Raw genomic sequence first — 23,807 nt, 5'->3', positions numbered from 1 at the left:
GCAACATCTCAAGTTGCAGTAAGTGTGCCACGAACATCATCTCGCTTTAAGGTTGTATCATCTTTGACTGCAACAGCAAGAACTCGAAGAAATCATCTTGAGATTGATTCAACTGTCACCACTATTTAAAAAAAGAAGCCAAAATAACTCCAACGCCACGTGTAGATCGTTCGAGTGCAACTTATGTACAAGTAGGCAAGGAGTTCGATAGTGATGAAGAGGATGTAGGTGAAGCAGATGATTCTTTACTAGCTGAGTTTTCTGTGGGTGTGAAAAACTTACATCCTCTCGAAGACGAGGGATATATTTGGGGATCGTCTCAATACGTTGTGATCACGCCAATGATTGATCGTGCTTCGTTGTTTACCAATCAACGAAAGCTTTATGAGGAATTTGCACACAAATTTTATGAAGATACGAGGGGCACTAAATTGCCATTTTTTTGGCAATATCACTCTACTTCCCATGTCATTTGAGAGATATCAAGAAGATGATCCTCAATTTCTTGATGTCAAATTTCAAAAGCCCAAAGACTTTCACAATGCCTTTGAAAGCTACAAAACCAGTGACCTTGTTCGTGCAGTTGATTTGTACGAGAGTAGATACAGGATTGACCTATCAAAGAAATTAATGCTAGCAAAGAACAAGTTCTTGGAGAGATGCAGGCTCGAGCCCATTGATGGGCAACACTTTTGTGAGGCTTGCAGGATCGTCCTAGTAGAGGGACGAAATGCAAACTTGCCACAATCTGAGTACATGGAAAGTTTGCAAGGTCATCACTTACATATGCCTATTTAAATATGACTCCATGTACATTCTTGAATCAAAAAGATTGAATTTGCTACCTTTTACGAAAAAGAAACGGTCAACTCTTTCTGAGATCCTAGTAAAGGCAAGGGAGTTATGGATCGGTGGGCCATATGTGCTCGTACCCTTAGAGTCTCTCACCTCTTGGTTGTTACGATATAATACTTATATATATATATGTATATATAATTTATTTATTTATTTATTTAGAGAGAGAGAGAGAGATAGAGAGAGAGAGAGAGAGAGAGAGAGAGAGAGAATTTGAGTGGGGGAAGTTCATTCCTTCAAAAAGTACTTTGTTTTTTGCTAGGAGGAGGAGGGATGAGTGGCCTTCATTTGTTGTTGCTGCATTGGAAGGGCACTACCATCAATGGTGTCCATCCTCCCACACTCCCACCCTGCCCACCACTCTCGCCCAATTTTGAATTTTAGAGAAGTCTTTGAGAAATACTCGTGAAGAAGTTGCGGTAATGCACATGGGTATGTTGTTGCTTCTAGATCCATTGTTTTCGAGAACTAGGTACTAATCCAATAACGGGAGGCCCCTTACTAGTGTACACACACACGGGCGCGTGCGCACACACATGCACACATATACATACGAGTACTATTTTGAATAGAAACAGACATATATACATACTTCTATGCTCTCTGTATTAGTTAAGTCCACACGTGAGCTCTCTCTATTAGTTAAGTCCACACACTTAAGTGGCGCCGAATATATAATGTGGGGGGAAAGAGTTCTAGATGAGTTGTGTGGTGGGTGTTAGTGCCTCACAGAGCAAGGCAAATTAAGGACAAATGTGGGTTTTTGACTCTCGAACAAGGTTTTTGCACTTATACACAAAAAAGTAACATGCCCGAGCAAGGCAAATTAAGGACAAATGTGGGTTTTTGCACTTATACACAAAAAAGTGTTAGCAGGTGCAGAGTAGACTAAAGGACGGATTTTGCTTCATTCCTTCGAGAAGCATAGGGAAAGGAGGAGAGCAAGAGAGCAAAGTAGTACGTTTTGGGTGTTTTGCAATGGGTTGCATGGAGTGGCAGTGGGAGGAGAAGGGATGATGAGAGGCGTCCATGGAAGAAGTTGTTGTTGCTGCATCTGTATCTCCATTGGAAGAGCGTTGCCATCGCTGGCTCCTCGACATCGAACTCGACCTCTCCAATTCCTCCCTCACCTTCGATGCCCTCCTCTGGGCTCTCTCCTCCCTTCTCTCCCTCCACCCTCCTCCATCCTCCTCCCCACATCCAATCTCTCGCCCTCCCGTTTCATTTCTCGATATCAATGTCAATCCAGACGAGACTGACACTCCTGAGTCGACCTCTCTTGGAAATTATGAGCTTTTCTGCCAGTCCAACGCAAATGCGCAGCAGAGGAGAGTCGCTGTGGATGGCGGATTGGATGACATGGAGGCTTCCGCAGAATGCGATGTGGGTGGTGAATTGCATCACACAGAACCGATGGAGGCTTCGGCAGAGAGCGACGATGAAGCTCAATTGGCAGAGGAAATCAGGCTCGCTGATATGGGGAAGGCAGGCGAGCGTATGGTTGAGATGATCAGTGATAAGCTAGGTGTACCTGGATGTCCCTTGTTAGTGAAGCTAATCAAACAGTGTCTGCTGCTTAGTTTGGATCAAGAAAGGCCAGAACAGGTGGCCGTATTTCTCTCGGATTTGAAGAGGTCAGATAATGAACAGGCTTGGTTGCACGCTTGGCTTTTTAAGAGCGCACTTGCCCATTCAGATTTACGGAAGCCTTGCAACAAGACAATGGATTTCAGGAGTAGGGATTTGGACTGGTTGCTGGCGCTTTTATCCGCTGCAAATCCAGACGTGTTCTTTCCTTTGCTACTCGATATTATAGCGGCGGAATGTCGCTATTGTAAACCCGGAAATTCTGCTCCTCTTTTGCCGCTTGTTCGAACAGCAGCCATTCTGGAATTCGTGTTTCTAAGGTATGCCGTCGGTTCGCCTTTTTCCGAGTAACGAACGATTTAGCACGTCTGTTTCAAGTGAAGGCAGCTCCTAAGCCAAAAAGGACAAAGTAAAATACAAGTCAAATATAATTAAACCATAGCAGTGAAATTCAATGATCCATTCGCTCTTGCGTCTCTCCTTGTATAAATAATCATGGAGTGTACTTTGAGCTGCTGCTAGCTTGCTACTACTTCTATCTTGCCTACCTCTGGGTGGACTCCTGTAGAGCAAATCTCTATATCGATTTATCTTTACGTTGGTTTATCTTTGTTCCCTATTGTTAGCACATTAGTAGTTGTTTCTTTCTCCTCCTCCTTCCTTTTTGCTATCAATCTTTTTTGTAGCTTAGTAAGCACTAGTACTAAATCCGCGCGTTGCTGCGGCATGTAAAAGACATCAACTCCAATTGTTATGTTGATCACCTCAATCATCTCCAACAATTGATCACGTGAGGAGAGTAAACTTGATTTCGTATTGTGATCAAACACAATTGTCGAATTTTGGAGTTAAGCCTTTGGGAGTTATTATAAATGAATCCTTATAAACAATTACAATTCATGCCCATTTCAGAGTAGGTCAATCGCGGCATTGATGCCTACCTTCTCATCCTCATTATGACTGGTACCTCTCTCTCTCTCTCTCTCTATATATATATATATATATATTTGGTGACTCGCTAATAGCTTAGTTGTAACGCTTCTTGCAGAGTCCGCATCATTAAAAAATGCTAGCCCCTCTAGAATAAATTGTTGAATCCTAGCCAAGGTGTCTAACAGAATGTACCTACATACTTGGAGACCAAGCTAGACGAAATTCGATCTGAGTCTACCTTTGTAAAACTCCATTTTTAAAGTTCCTTGGACTGTTGTGTCTACTCTGATTGTATCAAATTCCAAGGCATAGAATAGGCCCACCACATCGTCTTGTCCATCTTAGCCATACACTTCTTGAACATATCCATATTCATGTCAACTCCAGTAGTAGTGGAATAGAAATCTATCCTCTCATACAATGATCTAACTCTGTGGTCTGAGCCGTGGACAAAAGGGTCCTCTTTGCCCTCTTGCAATATGGTTTGAGCCTTCTTAGAATTCTTGTCTATTCTCTTGAACTCTTGCATGAAGTGGTTCACCATTCAGATATCAAAATACTCACCTTGAACATATCCATATTCATGTCAACTCCAGTAATAGTGGAATAGAAATCTATCCTCTCATACAATGATCCAACTCTATGGTTTGAGCCGTGGACAAAAGGGTCCTCTTTGCTCTCTTGCAATATATAAATGAGCCTTCTTAGAGTTCTTGTCTATTCTCTTGAACTCTGCACGAAGTGGTTCACCATTCAGATATCAAAATACTCACCGCCAGGATGCGTATCACGGGCAGTCGACTTGACCTCGTAGATACCCTCCTCAATTGTCAGGAGGGAGATATCAGAGAAGTTGACTAGTAGATGCCCTCCTCAATTGTCGAGAGGGAGACATCAGAGGTATCGCCACTCAAACAAAAAAAAATATTTTTGTCAAGCCCATAGTAATAGTGGCGGCTATAGGTATGATTCACACCACATTCAGGCACGTGATCATGCCAATGTCCTAATTTCATTCTCAAAACCCAAAACCTATCTATGTTAGAGTTTGAAAGCTTCCCACATTACAGCATGACTCAGCTTATCGGATTAAAAATATTGTTCTGTAATGAGAGAGTTTCTCGGATTAAAAGCATTGTTGTTTAATGAAGTTGCAATAAACTTTCAAAACTAAAAATATTGCTGTTTAATGAAGGTGCAATAAACTTTCCAAACGCACAAAACATCCTTCCCCCAACGTGTCAGCGACCAGAGCTTTGAAAACTCACCCATTAACACAACCCCTCTAAATTGGTAGCTGGTGGCCACCATATCCGAGCAAACAAACTTTGAATCTTTCTTCTCCTCCAAGTACTTACGCAAAGACTTGCCCTTTAACTTTTATCACAGAACTTGCACATGTTTGCAAACTCTAGTTTACACGGCATGTTGCTGTTTACCTATCACGGTAGAACTTTCACTTTCTCGCAAGCTTGCTATCTCTTTCCTAAATTTTTGTCTCTCATATGCAAGCAAGGTGCGCAATGCACAGTGCAACCTATGACGCAATTACCTTCCATCATCACACTATCCATTCTTTTTGTGTGGTTGCTGGTAATTATGGACCATGGCAAGAAATCTCTCTTAATCTGAATACCTTGGTAACACAAACGGGAAACTTGGATGGTGCTTTTGAATAGCCAGCAAATTGCAAACAATGCCCTTCGTTGGAAGCTGACTTCTTCCACTATGTCCCACATCCACGATCAAAAGGCAAGCGCACCCTAAAAGGTTGCATCATCGCTCACGCTTATCTTGGGAGCACTGTGAAAAATGTTGCTGACTGAACTATGATCATGGGCTTCTAAGTTGTCATCAGGCCCTGGTATGATCTTGAAAGGCCAGAGCTTAATGCCGCTCTGGACATACAAAAAATCTTTGACCAATCAGCCTCTTGACATTTGCAGATGATGGTTGGAGGGGGTTTTGGCAAGGAGGCAGTCCTGATAGTGGGAGAGAAGAGGGGCAATCTAGCTACAAAGAGGGGGAAAAGAAGAGGGATAAAGCGTATGAAGATGGAGTTGTGTACTTGCTTGCTAACAACTGCTTGCCTACTACCTTTTGTCTTCCTATAACATGCTTTGACTCCTTGTCATCCGTATTTTTACACCATCTCATAGAAGTATTCCATTCTCTCAACTCGCTTTGCCCTTGTTCCCGTCCGGATTTGGAGCTTGCGAATATCAAAACTGCTAGGACCGAATGGATCAAACAAATTCTTCATAACTGCTGACATTAACGGTGCGTGCAAAAGATAGGAACAAAGTCGGGAACAACAGAAAAAAATAGGAAGGCATCATGCTAGGTAAATGGAAGACGCAAAAGTAATGGGAATTTCGCAAACTTACGCGTCAATACTATGGCATCACTGTAAGTGACATCATTGGGAGCGACCCCATTGATTGCCATTTCACGAAATATGGAGGACTTTGATTGTGAGGTCGATGGAGGGGAAAGCAGGTTGGAGGAGATCCGGGGAAGAAGGAAGTGCTTAAGAAAAGGTGGGCGAGCCTGAATATCAACATCTTCTAAGAAATGAAAGGTGAAACGTTTCTCTTGGTTGCAAAAAACTCTCCAAAAAATCCTCTTGGTGACACGTGGCTCTTCTTCTCTCCTCCAAGCCACCACGTGTCTTCCTTTGTTTTTTTGGTTGTCCATGGTTAATAGGTTAAAGATTGGGTTACCCAAGAGATTTCGGAATCTTTTGAAACTCAGATGGCAGCTTATGTGTGGGTACTGTTGAGACATATTACTTACTAAGTTATTATTCCTTTTATTTTTCTCATTTACTCATAATTTTGTCTAAGATTACTCACAAACTTCCTTCTTTCCTTTTTCTTTTGCTTGTTTTACGAAAATTTTGAATTTGTAAGATTGGATATATTCTATTCTTATGAAGATATATGTCTATCTGAGGTGGTGCGTGCCCCAGTCCATCTAAGCTGGCTTGATTGTGTCTAGGATCAATGCCCCTCCTCTTCAAAGAAAGATGTGATCAAATGGTTCATCCAGTAAAGCGGAAATGCAAGCATTGCAGGGTGATTTTAGGGTAATGCTTGTAAGATGTTAGTAGCATGGATTACTCTAGACACCTGGGGCATTTTTATCCCCAATTAGGAGTTCCCCCCCCCAGGGCTAGTTAGGGCTAATTAGGGTTTTATTTTTGGTGTGAGGATACATAACCCTATGTGTAAGTTATACTCATTTCATTCTTGCAACTGCAGATCTCGTTTTTCTTCGCAATTGCTCACTCCACTCTCAATCCTTCGTCCATTTCTTACATTTGGTATTAGAGCAAGTTGCCCTAGCCTCCATCACACCTCTCCACTCCATCCCCGCATCTTCAAGCGATCGGGAGCATGCTTTTGTTGCAAAGAAAGCTTCAAGTCGGTCTTGCCTCAGTTAGCTGCCATCAACCCAGACCTGCCTCGACCATTACCATCTTTGAAGGTCTTTCCCTGCTTGGTCGGCATGCTTTGGTGGCATTTTAGAGCTATTAATTAGGGTTTTGAACATGCCGCCATCTTCTGTAGGGCTTTTAGAGTTACTCTTAAGGGTTTCGACTTGGCCACTTCTTGTTTTGGTGTTTCCTAGATTTGGTCGTCAATTTTGAAGCTGCTTTAAGTTTGACTTTCCTCAAGTTTATGTTTGACATGTCAGTTTGAAGGGGTGTCCTTGATGAACTAATCGGACCAGTTTCAGTCAAGATTTTTGGAGCTACGTGGATAGACTTAGATTGGTCTTGTGGCGTTGTCCGCTCCCTTTTGGCTAACTAGCCTTCCAGGGCATGGGCAGCCACACACCTCTTTCATCTGAAGCAATTGCTTTTCTTGCAGAGAATCTCTGGCGTTTCCTACTCTTTAAGAGCACTGGGCAGCCATGGGCCCTTCTTTCTTGGCAAATGCATGCCCTTTTTCTTAGCAAATCCATGCCTTTTTTCTTGTGCAGTCTTGGTGGAAAAGCTATTTCAAGACAACCATGGTAGAAATCCGTTAATTTTAAATTCAGCCTTAACATCTTTCTTGCGGAGAATCCTCAAACAGTTTTGGGATAAGATTGCCAATTTCTTCTAAGGGCTTTGTATTCCCTGTTGAGCTGCCAAGTGGCAGCCCAGGAGATGCCGAGGCGGGGGGTCCCAATCCCATGCCTCCTAGCCACGTCAAGCCTCTCTCTCCCCCCAAAAAGTCTCGGGAAGGATGAGAGAGAAGGGGAAATACAAGTCTTTATATCCAAGGCCGCCAAAGGGCCACCAATGCATATGGGATTATTTTTCCCTCATATTACACATGTTAGCAGCCCGCGGCTCCCTGTGATCAAATCAACCAAGCCACGCTCCACACGCCAAGAGAGGGGTGAAGGACAACACCCCCCTGTGGACAAACCCTGGTGCAAAAAAGGGCCACCAATGCATATGGGATTTTTTTCCCCTCATATTACACGTGTCAGCAGCCTGCGGCTCCCTGTGGGCAAATCAACGAAGCCAGGCTCCACACGCCAAGAGAGGGGTGAAGGCCACCACCTCCAAAATTCCCCTCGGCTTCTTTAGCAGCAACTTTCTTCAAATCCGAATAAAATAAAGACATAAATCTAAGAAACGCTTGGCCAATGATCACTTGTGCCAATACTTGAGCATATTAACCTCCATGGACTTCTCATTTATTAGTAGTGTCCTCCTGAATCAAATTCTAGAAAACAATCCACTATTCTCCTTGCCTTGCCATACACTTACCATACCACTATTCTCTTTAAAGATTTCTGTTTATTCTATAAACAGGTCCCATCCAATGAATGAAAACTTTAGGATGATAAAATCTGACTTGGCATGGAAAGAGCTGGTTCTTGAGCATAGCATGCTTCATAATAAGAAACAATGAAACTGAATATCATAACATAAATCCTCTGAAATGAGATAACTGGAAACGTACAGCTGCGTCAGAATGAAGCATATTCATGATTGGTGACTCGGCTAACTTAGAATATGCTACCCTCAAGTGGGGTCTATTCCTAGATCTCAAGGGTACTTGTTTCCCTTTCTATAAGAACTCTTCAAGCTATGCTTGAATCATATAAATTTATTGCTTTGGAAATAATTGAGAGACCAAGCTTGGCACTTAATAGAACCACAAATCATATAAGGTCCAGCTGTATATTTCTCAATATCCATGAAAGATATTCATTCTCCTTTGCAATGGGAAAATTGTAAGTTCATATTCTTGACTGAATAGAAGAAATTGTATTCTTAACAAAAACAATATAACTGGAATCCTCCAGTGTTGAGATAGTATAACTTGGAATAAATGTCTATGCGAAAACTGATTTTGAAACTCGGCGAACACCCCCTTTCATTGAGGTGGCCTTCTCTTGAACTATACTCCATTTCTAAAACAATCAAGAAAACAACACACTTCTCTTCCTTAGCACATCCATCCTCTTGCAATTCATAACAGACATCTGATCTCGCCGACCACAGGAATTGATTTGTAGCTCCATATATCTTTGGCATAAGAACTTGAATATTCATCTTTGCTATTTCCAATGCTTGGGCTTTGTCCCATCAAGAAATTCTTTTAAAATCCACGAAAGTATAACTTTGATAAATAATCAAACCAAGTGCGTATTACTCTTGTTTCCCTGACATAAACAAGGGAAACAGCACATAAATACTTAGGGCTTAGAGACAAAAAAAAACTAATATACTTAGCCCTTACTGGGAATACCTTTTTAATAAGGAATTTCCACATGTATGTGATCCTTTGATCGTTTTCTAGATATCTGTGATCCTTGGGTTTCTAGCTCCTCAAAATCAACGTAGATAATGCTCTCCAGTTCTAATTTTGAAGTGCTGAAATTACCATCAACACAAACAATCTCAAATATGGGTCATTCACCCGCTTGTCTGCCACTTCTCAATCGTTGCAAGCCCTAGGAACAATAACAGTTTGCATGTCGCCTTTGAATAGGGAATTGATCTTCTGATTTGTGATCTCTTTCATGACTAATTGCAAGGATTTGATAACACTGTTTGGGCTACGTCAAATCAAGTGTAAACAGCTCCCAATTTCTAGATTGTGAGTATGCAGCTCAAATCACAATCTACGCAGGACTGTTTCGAAACTTGAACTAATCCAAAAAGCACGGGTTTTGCCAAAATTTTGGGGCTGCTGATCCACAATCAATCTGTAGCTTTCTTGGTTGGATCTTTTGCGTTAAAAATCTCCCTTCTCCAAATCGCTACTGTCCTCTTCAATCTAGAAGTACTTTGGATCGTTGTCACAAGGGAAAGTGACAAGGCTGAGCTATGATACCACTGTAATCGGACTAGAAACCCTAAAACAAATCTATAATCAGGTGAGAAGCCCTAATAATGAATCACTTCTGGTAGTAATGCAGCCTGGGTCCTCAATTCACAGCAGATTATCACCACAATAGATTTTGAATTTCACAGATAACAGGGAAAAACAGCATCTGATAGCATCTTATAATTTGGCATTTTTGCACTCTTCTAGGTGCTACACATTCGATAAACAATCTCCTACACTTTAACCCATTAGATGATTTCGTGACAGCGGGAGAGGCTGCTTTGCTAGGCCAACGCTTCCCACACGCAGTGGAAGCTCAACACAGTGAGATAGTGCCTAAGAATTACTTAGTGTTAAATTCAAATCCAACTTCAATTCCATGATATGTACTACGTAGATGTGCAGACAGTGAATGAACAATGCACAAGAGAGATGTAGAAACAGCAATATATATTTGTCCAATGTGGACCAGATCATATACAAAATGTGTGTCCAGTACTCATGGCACCTCCAAAACACTTGGCCTGCGTTGCTCCCCTAGAGCTCATGTGGGCCTCGTATGTGTGCCCTGCAGTCACGCCTCCTTGCTGCTCCTGCTGGACAGCCTATTGTAAGGCTATGCTTGATATGGATGCTTGACCTTCTTGCTACTTTGAGGACAACCACTGGTGAGGCACAAGTTCTGCCCTGATCCCGTTTTCCCTTGCTGCTGTGAAGGCAGTCCTTGATGAAGACACTTGTTGCTCTATCTTTGCTGCAGACAACCACCTCCATTGCTGCACCAGATGGTCCCTGGTTGGCTTCTTGAAGCAGGCTGATCTGCTCAAAGTCTGGGCTAACTGAATCAATTGAATGAGCCCCTAAAGGGCTCCTTTAATAGGTCTGGAGGAGCCCTAGCCTGGTTTGTTTTCCTGCAGTCTGGGCCGACCCAGTTTGTAGCCATTTCCCTGCCAGCTGACCCTGTATAGGCCTATAAATAGGCCCCAGGCTGCTCCTGGTCTCTTTTTGCCTGTCCGCAGATCCACCTCCAGCCAGTCTGCACCTATTCCAGAATTTTCCAGGCCTGTACATCTGCGCCGTCTGTCAGGACCCTCATCCGTACTATTCCTTCTGGTTCTCCAGCTCCAGGTGACTTTCTTCTGCTCCAGATACTGTGCATCCAGGCTACGCTACCCCATGCCTCTGCTGCGCATATGTTCTTGTGCTGTCCTGACTCTAACCATCGATTCTTTTGCCCTGTTCAGTTCCGTAGTGTTGTGCAGTACTTTGGTGCTAGTTCTAGCCTCCAATGACAGCCAGGTATGGTTGATTCAGCTGCCCACATGGCAGTCTGATTGCTGCCCATGTGGCAACTCTGATTTCTTCTTGTACATGTAGTCGCTGCCCACATGGCAGCCCATGTGCTGCCAATGTGGCAGCCACACACGGGCTATCCAACATTCAGTGACCTCTCATGTACAAGTATTTATGTAAGAGAAAGACACATGGGCTGTATGCTGTATGTGTCAACTTTTATATTTGTGTTATCAGCATCCTGTACAGTATTTTTAGGACTTATTTGTTTCAACTGTTAGATTTTGTATGTTCACCTTTTATGCTAATATGTTTTAAATCATTCTTACAACATTTATTAACTCATATATAAATGCCGTTAGTATGACATGTCGAATGCTCATCATCCATATAGCATTAAGCGACCTGCATGCTTTGACTTGCAGGTACCTGTCTTCAACTTAGATCTGCAGGTTCAACTTCCAATTTCATATGATCATGATGATCTGTAATATGTGACTAGTAATGGGTATCTGACGCATTTTCATATTTCAGGAGTTGACAATATGATGCCATGTTTAAGATTCAGATATTCATATTCATATGTTTCAGTGTTGAATATATTAAAGACTCATAACTATTGTTTACATATGTATGTGTAAATGCATAGGGAGCCACTTCTTCTTCCCTTCTTCTCTTTTCTGTTTGTGGGGGGGCATGTTTTTTAGGCCAGTGTGATTGCAAATATATAACCTTATGCATGCACCTTACTTTTGGATGTTGTGTGCATTTCAGTGTCAAGTAAGTTGACGCCTGCTTTGTGCACAGATATGTATTCAAGTTGGATGCCTCCTCTTGTGTCTCTTGGCTTTAGGCATAAAGGGGTGTCTTGGAGGCAGGTTGTACACTTGTTTGAGGCTTTTGAGGGTTTGAATAGGAAGATATACAACATTATTTGGCTGAGTTCATGTGCTTTTTTATGTGCATGTCGAGATGTATTTCTTAGCTAGGCTGCTAGCTGTTCATATCTGTGGATCATAAAGTGGCTGTTTTATGATCGCAGATATGGGGATGAAGCAGCAGTTATCTTCCTGGCTTCTTATGAACTTTTTCAAGAGCCCACCAGTGCTCCACAAGGAGGAGATGCACATAATCTCTATGAACCTTGTATTGCACAGGGATGCTGTCTCCAAAGTTTCTGGTTGATGCTGGGATTTCTTTGCCCTGGACTTGTGAGTAGTTGCCTGTGCTTGCTGGTACCAACCGTACTTGATGCCTCTGTCCAAAAATGGTGGCATTTGTTGCAAAGCTGGAATTCTGAAAAGCTACCATTGTTGGCTGTTTCAAAAATGCTTCTGGTGAGTTTAGAGGTTTAAGGATTGTTTTGCTAATCCATCTTTCCTTAAATTAAAATTATGTTCCATGCATGATTCTTTAGGTCCTTAAAGTTTCCTTTAGTTGTGACATTCGAAATTCATAGTCAAATGATGCATTCAAATACAATCTCTCCACAAGTTTTTTCTGCAGATGTGCTTCAGCAATTGTCAGTTGCAGTTTTTATGGGTTCCTTTCGATGAGATTTAAAGTCACAGAAGTTTAGCTGTGGGGTTCTTCGCTGGGGTTGCTTGTTTCCTAACTCCCTGTAATTATGCATTTTGAAGTTTGTGCTTTGTTGCCATGCTGGAGGTTCTTTCAACTGTTTTTCGATGATGGTCTTCTAATATGACTTGAAAGACGATTTTTTTCGTATCTCATTTGTCTATAAAAGCATCCAAAGAATTCATTTAACATGTACATAAACATAGACTGACTTAGAAATCGATGATGGAGATGCTGCTACTGCAGGATCTCCAGGCAGGTGAGTCACCATCCATCATGTCCTCATATCAAGAAATCAATATCGAGTGGGCAATTCCTCAAAGCAGTCGTCTTTACGTGCATTGCAAATATTGCAAATCTTGTATGAATAGAACAGCTGGTACAAGTAGTTTTCTTGGGTTTCTTGGCTGGGGTTGTTTGTTTCCTAACTCCCCGTAATTATGGATTTTGAAGTTTGTGCTTTGTTGCCATGCTGGAAGTTCTTTCAACTGTCTTTCAATGATGCTCTTCTAATATGACCTGAAAGATGAGTTTTTCGCATCTCATTTGTCTATAAAAGCATCCAAAGAATTCATTTGACATGTACATAATCATAGACTGACTTGGAAATCGATGATGGAGATCCTGCTACTGCAGGATCTTGAGGCAGGTGAGTCACCAGTTTTGAACAAGAATCCCATCCATCATGTCCAAATCAATATCGAGTGGGCATTCCTCAAAGTAGTCTTCTTTACTTGCATTGCAAATCTTGTATGAATAGAACAGCTGTTACAAGTAGTTTTCTCATTTCCATGCATTTCATGAAGGTGATGATAATTCTTATAATGAGCTCCACTCCAATCAAATAAGATTCAGCTATTATAAGTAGATATCCTCATCTTTTACTGCTGCATCTTTTGTGTAGCTTTTCATCAGAGATGACGTCTGAGTATCAACCTTACATTGCGATGCCTTTGACAACAGAAACTGGCTGCAGCTTTGGGCCTTCTTCCAGAATTGTATATGCTTTTGTCGCTACTTATGTTGACACATAGTTTATGTGCAGGGTGAATATATCGATGAATCTCAAGGCCTGAAAAATTGGCTTCGTGCTATTTTAAGGAGGAGGTTAGATCACTTGTCGCCAGCTGCCACAGATATCATCTTGCTCTTAAATCGCCTTTGTAATTGTCCTGCGGGTCAAACAGACTTGAAGCTGGCTGAAGCTGCTTATTCAGTGCTTGAAGATATTTCACAGGAGCTTTGTGCAAGCACTTTTTTGAAGGTCTCAGGTACAGGCACCAATGCACTTTCCAATTCTATAGGTGGGGAGGGGAGCTTCACTTACACTTGAATTCACAGTGCTGCTGAAAAGCATCCTGCCCGCACATTACTTGTTGTTAGGTTACATACGTACATGGACTAATTGCAAAAGATCTTTCACTTGAGGTCTCCTAATTCGTATTTTAAGAATCGGAGGTTATTTGTGTGACTCTATCTTTTCAAAACTCGTTTCTTGTAACTTGTTAAGGAGTTTTTAGTTTGCATGTTATGAAGGTACATTCTTTGTTGAGTAAACCTTTACAACAAGACTTTCTCTCATGTCTGCCCCATGACAAGGTCTACTTTTGGAAGAATGTCAAATTGAGTCATGCCTAAGTTGTGTTCTTCATAGGCAAATCACCTATGGCGTCTTCAAATCTGCTAGCATCTTATGACTAGCCCCAAGCCATTAATCACCTGCTAGTGAGAAATGAATTTGACTTTTACGGCATGTAAGAAATGGCCAATTTTGTCCATGACTTAGTACTTCGTCACAAAATCCTAGTCACCAGAAAGTTTTGAAACATGGGACGTTTGAAACTTTGAGCTTCTGAAACAGTCCAAAAATTAGGCTTGAGTTTTGAAACTCTAGGTTATATTGGATGCGTCAATTTTACGAGCAAAAAGGTTTATCTGAGCGTGGTTTTCAAGAGATTTAAAAAATTGTATTTCTTTAGGAAACACTTTTGTTTTCACTAGAACTAGATCCCTTTATTATAAAAATATACAGAATTGTCACTCATTCAAATTTACATAACATAATTTTTCTTCATCCTTTGTACCACTGTTATTGCCTTAAAAAAGTGTTGAAAAATATTTCCTTTAAGAAACATTCCTCATAATCACTCTCAATGTAATAATATTATACATATATAATTCCTTATTAAATACATTCATATCAATATGACAAGAGTGTTTTAATAGCATAAATAACAAGATATTTATGGATATGTTTCTAAAGAAGTTTAAATTACTATAAATAAGTATTAACTTGGGCTTATATATCACTCTCATAAAACACATGTAATATTTAATACTATACGTGCAATATTTATTCAAAATATAACCCCATAGATGTGCTCAAATGGGGTTTTCTAATCAATTTGAGTGGCTGAATGACTATATTTGGACATTGGATGTGAAAGTTATGCCACTTTTAAAAGTGCTGTCCTACTTCAAAGGGGTTTCGCTGGCGAAACTACCTTGATGGCTTGCTTCAATTAGGTTTTTGGAGCCTCCAGGTTGATTCGCCTACTGCCCAGGAGCCTCCATATTGATTTGCAAGAGCCTCCAGATTGATTTGCCTACTGCCAAAGAGCCTCCAGATTGATTCACCTACAGCCAAGGATGCATGCCAGCTCTTGATAGCAGAGAGTTGCTTCTAGAATTCTCTATCAGACAGTTTGCATGGAGAGTCGCCTTCTTTTCTCTGTCAGCTAGTGTATCCCGAGGAGGGCAGCAAAGGTTTGGCACTAGTAAGAGCCTACGAGAGATGTGTGGCTGAGTTGGAACAGCTCCGGGCTGTGTGCAAACTTTGTGTCTCTGAGGGATTGATGCTTGGACAGCCAGGAAGAGGGTGATTCTGCCTTGTAGGTGTTGATGGGACTGTTGGCCACATGCTTAGTTATCTAGAAGTCGCTTGGTGACACTTCATGTCTCACCCGAGGTACCGCTTGTTGACGGTATATTTGTCATGGGACTTCTATGATCAGTGTACGAGTCACAGTTGCTATGCATTGGTATATAGTTTTTGTCTCAAGCTATACAGAACCATATATGAACTGTTGGTTATGCATCGCTCGTTTTGCAACGTTAGTTATGTTGGAGGTCAACATCTCCTGATGTCACCTAGAGAGAGAGGGCCTTGCTTGTGGGTTTTCCTGTAAAGAACTAGCTCCTTCTCAAGAATGCAAATGTGTGCAATGCATGCAGATTTGAATGCTGATTGGCCCTCCAATGGGGAAGAGCGCCCTCGTGAGAGTACTTGTTTCTATTTTCGACCTACATGCAAGGTGGGAGAGAGATGGCAAATGAATGCAAGGTGAATGAAGAATGCTACGTGAGATTCACAATGAAAGGGTGATACCCTTTCATTAATGTCCCTTGAGATCACTCAAGTTCCATCTTCCCATTTACACCTACCCTTAGCCTATGACCCATGCATCTACCATTCAATGCACCTTAATGCACCCTTCCCTTCCTATTGCCCCTAGGACGTAGACATGTGTGTGTACATTTTTATTAATAGAATAACTTTCACATGTCCAAATTCGATGCCGTCTGAAGCAGTGGCTTTAGCTCGACTAGTCCTATCTATTGAGATGATCCACCGCCATAACAAATCAGTTGGTGTCCATCATGAATACAAATATATGTTACACCATTGGCGTATAATATATAATAATGTTTCTCTTGTCTCTTTCTCTTGTGTACGCTTCTCTTTTACTTCTGCATTTGCATCTCCTCTTCATAATCTGCAAATAATCTTCTCTTGGTAGTACACGATCTCTTCTAAATCAGAACTTAAATCCCATCTTCAAGTTCTGGTTCCTCTAGATGCTGAATATTCAAATGCAGAAGTACCACTGCAATGCCTCTTCAATATCTCTTCATGCTCAGAATCCTCTTTTGAATACTTAGCTGTTGAAATCTCTCTACAGTAATGTGCTCAATAAGCTGAAACACATTCTCAACAAACTGGTCAGTATTAAAACGATTCTCTCACCCCCAAATGTTTCATTGAACTAGGTGGACCTTGGCTATAGATGATTTTGTGATGAAGAGCTTCTTAATCTATAGAGACTATAGATCATTACTTTCTTTTTCCAACTCTTCTATTTCAGCCCTATTCATCCCATAAGATGCTCTACATGGAGGAGAAGATTCTTTATTCTCTGTCCATACTTTACAATGAATATGCCTACTCTCTATTCAGTTCACACATCCATACACTAGTGTTGGCTGAATGGATAGTATTTGCTCTTGGTTCTATGTTCACCGTAGAGTCCTGGGATGAGGAGGTAGAAGCCTCACCCTCCTACTTGGATGCTTTGCCTTTCCCTTTTATAGAATTGGTTTTGGCAATTTTGGCTAATAGAGTAGGACAGTTATGCCATGGATGCCCTGGCTTATGTTTCTTACATCCAAAACATTTACCCTCTTTAATTAACTTTTTCTTCTCATCGTCAGTCATGGAGGGAAAGGGTATCCATTCAGGATGTGATTGGTTGTTAACATTTTGTACAATAGCTTTCTCTTTTCCTTTGTTGAAAGGTTTCCGAGGATTGAGATGAAGGTAATTGTATACGTGGGTTATCATATTGAATATGTGTGTAACTCTCATCTACATCATCCTCTTCAGGAGGAGGTGATGGTGTTCTCTCCCTATCTCCTTAGCGGAGGAAAAAGGATAAGTTCATTATTAAATATCCCTTCTCCTTCCATTCTTTCCTTTTAGTAATACAAGAGAGAAAATGACTTGCTGTAATTTCAGAAAGGGGTTTATTTTACAGCAAAAGTCAAGCGTTGTAGAGTTGGTGGTACTTATCCGACTCCCGCTTTGCTTGTGTCGAAAAACCACTTCAAATGAGCTCTTCTTTCTTCTCTTTTAGGCTTTTCTTCTTGTATTCTGCTGTAAATTGGTGCACTCCATTTGGGCTACTTATTTTGAGTGGTTTGGAGCTCTAGATACCGTTATAGGGGGTGCTTGGCGGGTGGATCACCCCCTTAAAATCTTGTTTCGATTCGACTTTCCGTTGGGGAGAACGGGGGGGTCTCTTTTCCTCACGGTTTAAGGGTCTATTCGCACGGGGGGTCACCCTGTTCCCCGTCCAAAGACAAAAAAAAATCAGAGAAAGCCCTTACCTCATGGCCTCCGAATTCCACCCTGTCCAATCCTTGGCGGCGAAACTTTCGGACCTCAACCACCCCACAGTTCCGCATGTGGATCTTGCCGGGCAGCCGTCCGAAACCCGGCCACAGATCCCGGCCAATGCACTGTTCTGTGCGCAGATCTGCAAGCCTTCCTCTGCGAGGTTGTTCCCGCGCCTGGCCTCCTTTCCCTCGCGTGGACTCACATATGCCACGCCCCACATCTTGCACCCTCTTCATTAGGGGGGGGTAAAGGATGCCTAGTTCGTCTTCCGTGAATTTAGACACGTACAATCCAACCGTTCCAACCTTTAGGTCTCGGAGGAAGTTGTAATGAAACTTCATAATGGCCGAGCGAAGGATCATGGGGGACTATGCACTGAGTTCATTGCATATGGGATTAACCTCCTAACCCCAATCTTAGCCAAGCTATTTAATGAGGCTATTTGCTTGGGGTTTCCACGCACTTGGACCATTAACACTATCTCACCCATCCACAAGGCAGGGGATCCCATGAGCTTGGAGAACTACAGGACCAGTATGATTGGACATGTCATGTCCCAGATTTATGCATTAGTACTTGATTATGAGGTCAGTACATTTGCAGAGTGTCGAGGACTTAGAGTAGCGACACAGGCCGGTTTCAGGTGAGATCATGGGACCATGGATTATAATCTCGCGCTCAGATGTATCATTGAGGAGGCGAGGACACAGAAGCAGAGGGTTTACTGTTGCTTTGTGGATTTCCACAAGGCATTTGACACCATTCTGAGAGCCCGCCTCATACGACGCCTACAGGATTTGGGTCATGACCAGGAGATCATTTGGGCTGTGATGGCACTTTATGAGCGAGTTTCAAGCAGAGTCTGGACAGGATCTGGATGGACAGACGAGATCATGAGCATTATCGAGGTCAAACAAGGGTATCCATTATCACCTACCTTGTTTGGCCTCTACATCGACGAGCTCGAGATAGTGATGTAGACACAGGGGGGGTAGGTTGCTCTCTCGCGGGCATGCTAATCCGGATATTGCTTTACGCAGATGACGTGGCTCTCTTGTCTTCCTCAGCAGAGTGGCTCCAAAGACACCTTGACGCACTACAATCCTTTTGTGAGTCTCATGATTTGAAGGTCAACTTGAGTAAGACCAAGGTTATGATCTTCAATACATCTCGAGCCGTCATGCGCGAGGAGCAGTTAGCATTTGATGGGTCCCTTGTTAAGGTAGATTCATCATACACTTATCTTGGGGTCGTCTTTTTCGGGTCCATCTTCACGTTGAGACCCGCGATGCATGCACGCCTGGGCAGAGGATATGCTTCATTGGATAGACTAGAGAGGCAGTGCTTCCGCTCTCACTTTCAGGATCCATGGACCAAAGGGTTGTTAGAATTATTATTATATTCTAGGCAGTGACCAATGTAATGTAATAAGTAGGTTAGGGGCACTTTTCCCTCTTTAGAGGTTTTTTTCCCTAACCCCAGTTAGTTCACTAACTACGGTTAGTGAAGGATAAGGTTTTGTCACTTAGACAAAACCTTTCCCTGATTTGTATGTTCTATACTTCTTATCTATTGCAACTAACGTTTAGCACTTTGTCTCTCCTACTCTCTCTTTCTTCATCATTTGGTATCAGAGCAGAGTCTTCTTTTCGGACCTACTCCTAGCTCCCTGCGCTTAGCTCTCTGCTCGCAGCTCCCGCCTGTACAACCCTTGCTCCAGCGCCTGGCTGATCTACACCAAACACTTCCATACAATTTGTACGGACTGATTCCGTACAGCCATACATCAGCCCACGTTGCTGTTTGTACGCCCGTACTAGCGATGCATCTCCAGTCCCGTGTCCAACGCCGCTCCAGCCATACAACCTGTCGTACATCAGCCCGTGAACAAGTCCGTACAACATTTTGTGGGCTGTTTCGTACGTCCGTACCACGCCCACCTGCGTCGTACTGCAGTTCTTACGTAGTACTAGTCGTGCACTGTCCGTATTTGCCAGTGTACATGTGCGCACAAGCAGCCGTACAACGTCCATACGCTGTATGGATTTCGAATCTGCTATCGGTACAAACAGTCAGCGCCATTCTGTCCGTACAGGTTGCCATTTTGTCCGTACAAGCTGCGTCAGGGGTCCGTACAGTCAGCTGCACTTTCACAGTTCAGCTACCATCCGTACTGTTGCTGCAAATCCGTACACAGTACGGATTTTCGTACATTTTGCAGGCCCTTGTTACCTTTTGTTGGCGTCCGCACTTTGTGCAGGCTTTCCTTGCAGGATTATTTTGCAGGTTTTCCTTTACAGGTTCTTCTCTTTGCAGAGAAATTGAGGCTTTTGAGATCTTTGAAGGAACATTGCATTTTTTGGAGTGCTCTTGTGCAATTTTTGGGCAGACATTGCAGTAAGTTTGCGGGTGTTGAAGAAATTTGGGGCTTTTGCTATTACACTGTAATTTTGTAGTGAAATTTGGGGCTTTTGCAGGCAGAGTGCCAATTGTGCAACATTTGGGGCTTTCAGACAATTTGCCTCCTTTTGAGTTGCAATTTCTTGCAAAAATTTGGGGCTTTTTGCTTTACACAGCAATTTCTTGCATTTTTGGGGCTTTCAGGCAATTTGCCCTCTTTTGGATGCAATTTCCCTGAAGAAATTGGGGCTTTTGGCATTTTGATGCAATTTGGTAGTGTACAAGCATTTTGAGACTGTTGCAGGTATTTTTGAGTGACATTGGAGAGCATTTGCAGGATAATTGAAGTGCATTCTGAGCCTTTAACAGGCTGTAACAGTATTTGCACTGTGAGTAGATTTTTCTTTGCAGATTTTACTTGTGCTTTTTATATCCCAGAAAGGGATTTCACTTGGTCAGTTTTCTGTACTTTTTGAGATTATCTGGTGAAAATGGCTCAGAACAATTCCAATGAAGTGTTCGGGGTTCTCACACAGGAGGATAAGTTGGATGGCACCAACTACTCCTTGTGGAGTTTCATGGTTCGCAATATCTTGGTTGGCAGACATCTTTGGGATTATGTCAGTGGAGATGAAGCAAGACCAGATACAGGGACTACACCTGTCACTCCTACAGCTGGAGGCAGGGGTAGAGGTGCAAATGTAGCACAAGTAGTTGGAGCAGCCGCTCCAGGAGCTCCCACAGCAGAGCAAAAAAGATGGGACTCTAGAGATGCACAAGCTCTTTAAATTATTTCTTTTTTCTGTCAAGAGGTTCATTATACCTCACATTCGGTCATGCAAGACATCTATGGCTGCTTGGGAGATACTAGAGAGTATGTTTGCAGCAAGAAATGATGCCAGGGTTTCCTTTCTGAAGCGAGAACTTTCCCATATGCATATGGAGGAGGGAGATTCCATGAATTCTCACCTCACAAAGCTTCAGGACTTGAGGGAACAATTACTGAATATTGATGAAGTTATTCTGGATTCAGAGATGATCACCACCACTCTGAACTCTCTTCCTGAGTCCTATCTCGGTTTTCACACCTCGCTGAATTTGTCAGAGGGGGGGCAGCAATCCTCTCTCTTTTGACGAGTTGGTAGGACTTTTGTTACAGGAGGAGCAGACTCACAGAAATATGGCAACCCGAGCTGGTGAGCATGCTATGCTCTCCAAGTTCAAGCCCAAGGATAAAGGGCAGCAAAAGCCACATGCCAATCAGCCCCACACATCATAAAGCTGATTCTGGACAGCCTTCTTATAAGGCAAAGGGTGATACGAATAAGCAGAAAAAGAAGGGCGTCTGTCATTATTGCAAGAAGCCAGGTCATTATATTGGAGAATGCAAGAAGCGCATAGCCAAAGAGAAGAAAAGGGATTCTAGTATGGCTGTGCCAGATGCATCAGTTCCACATTCTCATGATGGGGGAGATGTTGCAGCCAACTTTGTTGAAGAGCACTATGCCTTTCTGTCTTGCACTTCAGATTTTTCAGTGGGTAGCTCAGATGTTACAGCCACTAATGATGATGACCCATATGGTTTCTTGACTTGCAGTTATGATCCTTCAAAGGATGCATGCTCTCTTAGTGTCGATGAGACACTTCATACTTGGTATTTTGACAGTGGTGCTTCAAAGCACATGACTTCCAAGAAGAGTCTGTTTGTATCTCTGCATCCTCCACCCACCAAAAAGAAGGTAACTTGTGCAAATAATTCTTCTTATTCAGTGTGTGGAGTGGGAGACATTATTCTCACATCCACTGATGGCACATATTTCAGAATTTCAGATGTTCTCTATGTGCCAGGGATAAAGAAGAATTTGCTTTCAGTGTCCTCACTCAATAGAGGAGGATTTCAGGTTGTTTTTGATGATGACAAGTGTGCAATCAGAGACAAAGAGAATGACTATGCTTTGATGTTGTCTGGCACTTTGTATCGGGGTCTTTTTCAGCTTGATCTATATGAAAAAAGATCCGATCTTGCATTATCAGTTAGCACTTCCACTGCTGCGATGCAAAATGCGGAGTTATGGCATGCCAGGTATGGGCACATGAGCTATGGCAGCTTAATGACACTTCAGAGGCATGATATGGTTGATGCATTGCCTTCTTTGGAGTCGCCTCCTCATGCATGTGAAGGCTGCATTCTTGGCAAAATGCATAGACTTCCCTTCAAGAAGGATGGTGTAGTGAAAGCTACACGGAAATTACAGCTTATTCACAGTGATGTCTGCGATCCCATGAGGACACCTGCTTTTGGGGGTTATCTCTATTTTGTTACATTCATAGATGACTTTACCAACTACACTTGGGTCTATGGTCTCAAGGCAAAATCAGAAGTGTTTATGCATTTCAAACACTTCGTGGCTATGGTTGAAAATGAGACAGGACTCAAGGTGCAGACACTTAGAACAGATCGAGGGGGGGAGTATATGTCTCATGAATTTGAGACATTTTTGAAGGAGAAAGGCATCATGCTTCAGCTTACAGTGAGGCTTACACCTCAACAGAATGGCAAAGCTGAGCGGAAGAATCGCACTGCCATGGAGATGGATAAATGCATGGGAGAAAGGCATCATGCTTCAGCTTACAGTGAGGCTTACACCTCAACAGAATGGCAAAGCTGAGCGGAAGAATCGCACTGCCATGGAGATGGATAGATGCATGCTCACAAATAAGAAGTTGCCTCACAGGTTTTGGCTAGAAGGCCTCATGTGTGCCAACTATATTTTGAATCGGGCTCCTACAAAGGCTTTGAAGACAATCACTCCCTATGAGGCATGGCATGGGAGAAAGCCTTCAATGGACCATTTCAGAGTTCTTGGTTGTGTTGCTCCACATGCCTGTGGAGTTTAGACACAAGTTGTCAGATAAGGCACTCAAATGTATTTTTGTGGGATATAGTTCACAAAGCAAAGGCTATTGTCTCTACAATCCTGCTACACGCAAGATTTTTGTTAGTAGAGATGTTATATTCTCTGAAAATTCCGCACATACACATGCTGAATTGAAAATTCCGCACATACACATGCTGAATTTCAGATTCCAGCCTCTTCAGATGATGTGTTTGAGGGGATGCTTCCTATAGCATTTGGTTCCCCCGCTGAAACTCATAATTTACAGCAACCTCCTCCAGATCCACATGTCCAGATTCAGCCCCCAGCTGATTTAGTACCACCTCAGGGTGTGGAAGTTGTCAGGCAAGAAATTTAAGAGATACATGCAGCCAAAACAGTCCCGAATTGGTTACTTCAGACTCTCAGGGAGAGTAAGCTTGAGGCTCCATTGCCTGGCAGGACTTGTAGTGCAGTAAGGCACACAGGGGGGGCTCTTTCTATTGAATCAGCTTATGCAGGTACTCTTCTTGATGAGGAGCAGCCTGAGACATTTGAAGAAGCGAAGGATAATGTGCATTGGATGAATGCCATGCACGATGAATTGCAGTCCATTCATGAAAATCAGACTTGGGATGTCGTGGATTTGCCACCAGGCAAGCATGCCATAGGTACACGTTGGGTTTTCAAAGTCAAAAAAAAGCCAGATGGGTCCATTGATCGGTACAAGGCAAGGCTGGTTGCAAAAGGATATTCTCGTTATAGCAATGG

The 23,807-nt window shown here is 42.5% G+C and overlaps 1 protein-coding gene across 4 annotated transcripts in view; it reads left to right on the top strand.

Annotated features, from left to right (window-relative positions):
* The first annotated feature begins 1,718 nt into the window (after nucleotides 1-1,718).
* Nucleotides 1,719-23,807, top strand: part of LOC147902168 (uncharacterized) — a 132,189-nt gene continuing 110,100 nt past the window's right edge. For all 4 annotated transcript variants that reach the window (XM_087374905.1, XM_087374904.1, XM_087374903.1 and 1 more), the window contains exons 1-3: nucleotides 1,719-2,762; nucleotides 12,049-12,343; nucleotides 13,630-13,855. In XM_087374905.1, the coding sequence (XP_087231031.1) occupies nucleotides 1,885-2,762; nucleotides 12,049-12,343; nucleotides 13,630-13,855 (1,399 nt within the window). In that variant the 5' untranslated portion in view covers nucleotides 1,719-1,884. The remainder of the gene's footprint in view (nucleotides 2,763-12,048; nucleotides 12,344-13,629; nucleotides 13,856-23,807) is intronic.

Source organism: Dipteris shenzhenensis, chromosome 5 (genome assembly GCF_047967505.1).
Source record: "Dipteris shenzhenensis isolate YYH24624 ecotype China chromosome 5, Dip_SZ_1.0, whole genome shotgun sequence".
NCBI lineage: Eukaryota > Viridiplantae > Streptophyta > Polypodiopsida > Gleicheniales > Dipteridaceae > Dipteris > Dipteris shenzhenensis.
The sequence above is the reverse complement of the archived record's forward strand: the minus strand, read 5'-3'. Positions and strand labels throughout refer to the sequence as shown.